Source organism: Pseudopipra pipra, chromosome 7 (assembly GCF_036250125.1).
Source record: "Pseudopipra pipra isolate bDixPip1 chromosome 7, bDixPip1.hap1, whole genome shotgun sequence".
Classification (NCBI taxonomy): domain Eukaryota; kingdom Metazoa; phylum Chordata; class Aves; order Passeriformes; family Pipridae; genus Pseudopipra; species Pseudopipra pipra.
Window position 1 is genome coordinate 4,777,638 of NC_087555.1, and position 7,381 is coordinate 4,785,018.

The following is a 7,381-nucleotide window of genomic DNA, read 5'->3' on the forward strand; positions in this document are numbered from 1 at the left end:
GGGAGGTCCCAGGCACTCACAGACACACAGGGCCAGAAGACACGACATGGAAATCTAAAATCAAGTCAGAGCTCTGGGAGAATGGAGGTTGTGGATGGACCAATACTGGGAAATGGAAAAATACTGGGAAAATTAGGATTAGGACATGAAAAGTTGCGTGCACCAAGGCAAGCAAACTCCTGTCTGGGAGGGCAGCCACTCTGCAGGAATACTTAGTCTCTTTTTAAACCCAGTTTCCAGCCCAAAAGTGCCATCCAAGCAGGGCCACTTCATTTCTGTTGCTACCTCCTCAGGACAGGCAGGAGGGATGGGAGCCACCTGCCAGAAAATGATGGACTGGGAGCCCAGAGGTGCTGCAGGACCATGTCCACAGCCTTGGCTCCTTCCAGCTGCTGGAAGCTCAGGGCAGCTCCCCCTCCCCAGCAGCTCCCACAGCACAGAGCTTTGGCAGAGATAAGGCTTTGCAAACATAAGTCCTGCCAGCTGATAAGGAGATGAAGAGCCTGCGGAGCTTCTGGAGCACAGCATCCTCCTCGGAGCATAGCATCCTCCACAGTTCCTCCAGCCCATCCTGGGAGCCTCGGCAATCAAACGATGCTGTCAGACCTGAGAGGTGCCAACCATTCCCAAACCAAACCTGTGATGCCAAGTGCTGCCTGTAGCCATTTTCCACAGCCCTTCCCCTAGTCTTTCAAAGGGATTCCTAAAATAACCAGTTAGGAAAGCTCTGATCCACCTGTCAAAACACCCCAGGGACCAATGGCAGAGCCCTTGTGTCCCAGGCTGTAAATCGCTGAAGGCACATGTTTGTGAGGAATCCCAGCCATCAGGACCCAGGACCCACGACCAATTGGAGATGAAAATAAAATCAGGAATGAGTCTCTCCGCTGGCAGCAAGTGGCTTCAGCACCTGCTGTCTATAACAGAGGGAGGAGGCACTTTGAATTCCCAGGTGCTGCCTTGCTCCTTCAGCAGCAGCAGCAGAGCTGGATGTACTTGCTCATCCCAGCCCCAAACTGGTGCACAGAAAGTCGGTGCAAGAGAAGATCATAGAATCATTACTCTTGGAAAAGACCCACAAGATCACTGAATCCAACCATTAACCCAGCACAGCCAGTTGCACCACTAAACCATATCAATGAGAGCCACATCTACACATTTTCTGAACGCTTCCAGGAATTGTTATTCCATCGCTTCCCTGGGCAGCCCGTTCCAATGCTTGGCCGCCTCCATCACCAGACTGGGGAGGCCTGGCCAGCTTTGTAAACCCCCACTGTTGGGGATCCCCCATCTCCAGGGCCCTGGCATCGGATTGCCCCGCTTCGGAATGGGGTTTCCCCCAGTGTCTGACCCAGCCTATGCACGAGGGACACCCACAGCAGACAGACTCTGTGATTTCTCCCACCTTCTCCAGACTGGACCTATGGCAGCATCCCTGCATCATCCTCATGGCTACATGCTCTTCCTGAGGAATCCCAGAGATCCACTGATCCAGCCTGGAGCAGCTAAGCCCCCAAATTTGAAAGGCAGGGAGATAAACAGAAAGCTTATCTCCATGCCAGGAAGGCCTTAGGAGCAAACATTCCCCAGGAGCCATCACAAAGGCAGGCTGGAAGAACAGGCCCTGCAGTCCTTGGACATTGAACCAAGGGAAGGGGAAAAAAAAAAAAAGAAAAGAAAGGAAAAAAGCCACACCAACCCGCTGAATTCCTCTAAAACTCGATCCACAGCCTGCCTTTGGAAGACAGCCAAGTCAGCTGGGTGAAACAGGCACCTCCCTGCCAGCGGTGAGTGACCGGCGCCGGCCACACTCCCCCTCACTCCCCCCCCCCCCCCCACGTGCTCAAATGCCATGTGAAACCTCCTGAGGTCCCCCAGTGTGGCTGCTCAAAGGTGGGGGGATGCACCTTCAGCTCAGCAAAGGGTCCTGACCAGCCCTGAGCACCCAAGGGAGCAAGGATGCTGATGGAGAAGGGGTAGGAAGGGCAAGGATAACTCTGGGTAACCAATATTAAAAACCAGCTCCTGGCCCTCCAGCTCAGCTCAGCCGCACTGGACAGTCTCCAGGGACCTAAAATAGCCAATTCAGGATTTCACATGGGAACAATGTTCCCATCTCTGCAGATCTCCAAGGGGAGCTTTGTTCCCGTGGTTCCCGGGGAGGCAATCCATGCCACCAAAAGCAGCATCATAAATCTAGCCTGGGGCACTTGGAGAGCTTCCCCCAGTATTCCCGGACATGCTCTGGCAGTGCTGGGCATCCTCATTGCCCCAGACAGCCTCTTTCCCTCCACAACATGACCCAGCTGCCCACGGAGCAGTGCCAGATCTGTTCTTAGAAGACACAAACCCTCGGTCCAGTAAATAATCCACTGACTTCACGGCCGACTTCCAGCTCGCCTCCACCTGGGGACACCACTAACCAACACACTGTGCCAGCCTGTGGTGACACAAAGTGATGCCTCTTAACACAATGGCACAAGCCAAAGACAACCAGACCATTACCCTGGAGAAAACCCACTCTCTCCCGCTTTTTGGATTGCTTGCAGCTCAGCTGCTTTGGCAAGCGGGGTTCCTGGGATACAAGTGGGGCAGCTCCTTGTTTCAGCCATGGCTGCTCCCATCTCCGGGCACTGGGCACTCATCCAGACACCGGCTGCGAGGAGAGGAGGGCTTTCATCCCGCCTGGCAGCCGGAGGAAGCTTCCCTGGCAGGGAGGTAAAGTTCACCAGAAAAACAGGCAGTGGGAGAACCAGCTCGTGTGCCTTGTGGGGAAAGAAGGGCTGGAAAGCTGAGTCAGCACTGAATTCCCCTCTCCCGGGGCACCAGTAGCTTGGAGGTGGGATGTTTCATGGTTTCAGGGAGCCCCGAAGAGAGGGAAAGCCCGGAATGGTATGAGAGGTGTTGCATCCCCAGGGCACACACTCGCGGCTTCCGGCCACTCACAGCACTTTCAAGGACAGGCAGCCACAAGGAGGACTTGTGGAGAAACCGCTAACACATGGAGCACGGCCCCTTTGGGGCAACGCCATCTCCTCTATCTCACAGCCAGCATGGACCAGATAAATCACTCTCATTCCAGGGAACTGCAGCCAGGGATTTCCCCCAGCATCCTACGCCGCTGATGGGATGGGGCACACGGAATCCCCACGTTCAGCAACCACGAGGCCGTTGAAGGGGTGCGTGCGGGGATCATTCCCAGCGTTGGGAACCAGGACTGAGCGCAGCATTTGGCCCGAGGGGAGACTCCACTCCCCATTCCTGCTGAGGAGCGCATCCCAGGGGATAGGGGCTTCAGGACAGCGAGGGGCCGTGGGACCCCGGGCATAGCGACAGGGACCCCCCTCCCCAGCATCCCGCAGCATCCCGCGCACGTTACCCGGCTCCTGGGAAGTGGCGGGGACCAGCAGGACAAAGAGCCCGAGCAGCAGCCGCGGCGGGGGGCACCTGCGGGGAGGGAAGGGGAGAGAGAGGTTACCCACGCTCCCGCCGAATCCGGGGCGCCCCCCGACTTGCAGCACCACCCTGGGGTCCCCCCACGGTTACACCGGGGACCCCAAGGCCCAGAGGCCGCAGGGTCCTGCCTCCCTCCTCTCCCGGGGCACCGGGGTTCCCGCGCTGCCGGCGCCCCCCACCCCGGCGGCTCCAGGGTCCTGGTGCCCACCTTCCCCGGTGTCCCGACGGTACCGACCCCTCTGGCGTCTCCTCACGGTTACACCGAGGACCCCCCGCCCCGGCGGCTCCAGGGTCTTGGTACCCCCCCTCCACGGCGGCTCCGGGGTTCCCGCACTACCTGTGCCCCGCCCCGCGGCTCCAGGATCCCAGTGTCTCCCAGACCCGGCGCCTCCAGGGTCCCAGTGTCCCCCTGCCCCCGTGCCTCCAGGGTCCTGGTGCCCCCCTGCCTATCCCCGACGGCTGCAGGGTCCCGGTGCCCCCCGCGCAGTCCCCGGCCCCGCGGCTCACCCTGGGCGCATGGTGCCCGCTCGGTGCCGGCAGCGCGGCTCGGCTCCGCTCCGCTCGACGCGCCGGGACTCGGCACGGCCCGGGGGGCGGGGAGGGAGGGGAGGGGCGGGAGGGGCGGCCCGCCCCGGGCGAGTGAGCCGGGGCCGGGGCTCAACCCGCCCCCAGCCCCCGATCGCGAGGTTTGAACGGTCTCTGGTCTCCTGCAGCAGGGAGGGGGTCGGGGACACCCCCCGGGGATGGGTGTGCTGGAGGGGCACAGCTCGGCTCCCCGAGGAGCATCCCTCCCCAGGAGCATCCCTCCCTGAGGAGCATCCCGCCCCTCCCCAGGGCGCCGGGGAGCACCCTCACCCCCAAAGGGCACCCGCCGCCCGCAGGACCTGCCCTGGCACCTCCTGCTTCAGCAAGCCCGTGGGTTTCGGCTCGCAGGCCAGGTCTGGTCTTGAAAGAGGGAGTGAATCAGCGAGCTGAGCTCACTCCCTCGCCAAGCACCTATGCGAGCCCTTGGGGTACAGAGCAGGGCTGGGTGATCCCAGCATGGCACCCCGTGTCCTCCCTTCCCTGCTCTTCACTCCCCCCCACTGTGAATGAGGGGCTTGGGAGCTACACGATCCTCCATCCTTCATCATGCAGTGAACCAAGCCCAGCCTGGCAGGTTGAGGAGTCTAGGGAGCCCTGGGCACTCTCCCGGGTCAGCCCTCGCTGGGGGCTGCAATGCCAGACCCAGGGTGGCAATGCACCTCACCTTGCCTTTCTTGTGCTGGGAAAGGAGTTAAAACTCTGGCTGCTGCCCACTTTAATCTCCTCCCCTTACCGCAGCTTTCATCTCCTTCCAGCCCCAGCCCTAGGATTATCCCAGCAGGATAATCCCCACAAAACCTGCTGCCACACCTTCCTTTGTCTTCCGCAGCATTTTAGTGCCCCGCGGCAGCAAAAACTTTCTGAAATCCAAGCCCTGGAAACTTCCAGGGGATCTAGAAGTGATTCACTAATGATGGCAGAGGCGTGTTTAGTCTAAGCCAGGGTTTGGATCTAGCAGGATAAACCATGACATCCAGCTGCTCAGCTCTGCGCTCACAAGAGGTGCACGCTATCCGAATTTTGGCTATAAATCTTTTAACAGCGCTTTGCACCACAGAGCCAAAGGCACTCTCTCGGCACGACCCCAGGCTGGGGACAATGAATAGACACCGAAGCTGCCTCTTGTTTGGCTGCAGAATGATTTCACGTGGTCGAGACTGTTAAATTTATGCTTTCCTAGCTGGACGCTGAGTGATTTACCATCCCCTTTCTTCTCCCGCAGCTGGATTCCTTCCCTCCAGGTAGGTATTGGAGTACCTGAGCTGCACAAAAGGCAACACGTGGCAGCCCTGAGTCACTGGGCTGCCGTTCTGTGCAGGGTTTTTGGAGGGGTGAATGTGCTGCAGGGCCTGGAGAGCATGGAGCAAGGGGGAGGAGGATCCTGGGGAAGGATGGTACTTGGAAAAAAAATCTCCTTGAAAATGGAAAATGATCCTGCCTGATAGCAGAGGTCTTGTCTTTTAATGGGCTGGATAAATGCTCCATTGGGGTGGGAGAGCCTGTGGGCAGCTCTGGGAAGGCTGCTGTAGCCATTGCTTTAACTCCCTGCTTTAACGGGGAGATTCCGGCCCTTCCTAAAGTTATCAGCACTGCCAGGGCCAGGAGGTGCGAACCTGCTCAGGGCTACACTGACTGCCTGCCCAGACCTTCCCACACACCGAGCACAGCGATGTTGTTGCTGGGTGCAGGTGAATGTGGAGCTGTATTACATCCCAAACTTCCTCCTTGCTGCACCTCTGGACTCTCCCCAGCCTGGCCGAGCTCTCCTGGCTCCTTCTGTGCTCGTTCACTGGGACAGGTTCAAGCATATCACCTTTTGCCACCTTCCTATCTCCCCTGTGCCTGTGCAGAGGTCTCAGCCCTGGTGCTGTCCCCACTGCTGTGGACTGTGGACTCCCCAGCAGACCTCCATGCAAAGCCTGGATGACACCAGGGCAGTTTCCCATCATGAAATTTCCTCCTGCTGCGCATTAAAGTCCAAGAGCCACGAACGACAGATAATGAGGCTCATCTTTTCCCAAGCAAACAAACACTGCCCACTGTGAGGGGGGGACACATGCTGCCAGGGAGGCAGCTCTTTCGAAAGCCAACCAAATGGAAACCAGCAGTGCTCTGATGGTGGCTCAGCAGCTCACAGCCCAGAATTCCCAAGCCCCAGCCAAAAAGGCCCTCCTACTCCGCAGGCTTCCAGTAAACCTTTGGCATTTTTCATCTCTGCAGGGCTCCTCCAATGTCCTGCTGTCTCCCCACCCCTGTGCCTGGCTCCCACCTGCATCCCGTGGCCGGTGGTCCCAATGCTGCTGGGTGGCCCTGGGCAGGGGACAGAGGGGCTGCCCCAGCTCCCAGCACAGCCCCTGCCAGTTCAGCAGCTGGGACAGCACAGCCGCCCAAAATGTCACCCTGGCAACCCTGTGGGACACTGGCCTGTTTTTCCCTCTTTTGGGAAGAGGGGAGGGGTTGGAAACTGTCTGCTGTAGTCCAAGTGCATCCCTGGCAGTGGCAATGGGGCTGGTACTCATGGCCAGTGTCCATGTCCCTCTCCTGAAATGGCTTCGGCATGGTGACTGACTCTACACCGGGAAGGGCAGCGTGTCCCCAGACTGCTGGGTGGCCCAAGAGCTGTGACCCGTGTGCCATGCGAGCCGTGGGAGTGCCAGCGAGTACCATGAGCTGTCACCATCGCCAAAAAAACATGGCTTATGCACAGTTGCCTTGAGATGCTCTGGCGACCTACTCAGTCCCGCTGCCAGCATGCAGAGTGAGGAGGCTGAGGAGCAGTGGGAGACATAGGAATTGGGTCAGGGGGGCAGTGAAGACAAGAAGGCAAAGGACAATATTTGGCAAGTGTCCCTGCAGAGCAACAAAGGCTGAAGCATGCAGACAGAGCAGAAAAACACTGACAGGCAGGGCTGTCCCATCTGTGCCAGTCCCCAGGCGGAGGCCCATGGCTGGTCCTGCCACTTCAATGTGCCATTTGTCCCTGTGAAAGCCACTAACTCCCAGCTGCAGCCCCCGGGTGTGAGCACTCAGGAACATTGGGACCAGCTGCTTTTGCATCTCCCTGCCACATCTGTTGCTCTGGCTCAGAAGTCTGCTGATGGCCCAGTATTGCAGTGGAGGAGCTGGTCCTGGAGAGATGTCTGCTGGAAAGGGCAGCATTGTGCCCTTCCTTCAGCTGCAAGGATCTGGCAAGGGATGACATGAAAACCATCCCTCCTGTCCAGAGGTGAAGCATGCACAGCCACTAAGGTGGGCGTTTGGGAAGGACCCAAGGAGCATAGGCAGGGAGTGGGAATAATTGGAAATACAGATATTTCCCTAGTGAGGAAAGCTGGCAAGC

General features: G+C 58.7%; 1 protein-coding gene across 1 annotated transcript in view; it reads right to left on the reverse strand.

Moving 5' to 3' along the window:
- Positions 1–4,061, reverse strand: part of COL18A1 (collagen type XVIII alpha 1 chain) — a 38,128-nt gene extending 34,067 nt beyond the window's left edge. Inside the window, exons 1-2 of the mRNA XM_064660309.1 lie at positions 3,964–4,061; positions 3,380–3,447 (exon numbers count right to left, since the gene is read on the reverse strand). Coding sequence (XP_064516379.1) covers positions 3,380–3,447; positions 3,964–3,974 — 79 coding nt within the window. The 5' untranslated portion in view covers positions 3,975–4,061. The remainder of the gene's footprint in view (positions 1–3,379; positions 3,448–3,963) is intronic.
- Positions 4,062–7,381: the final 3,320 nt, after the last annotated feature.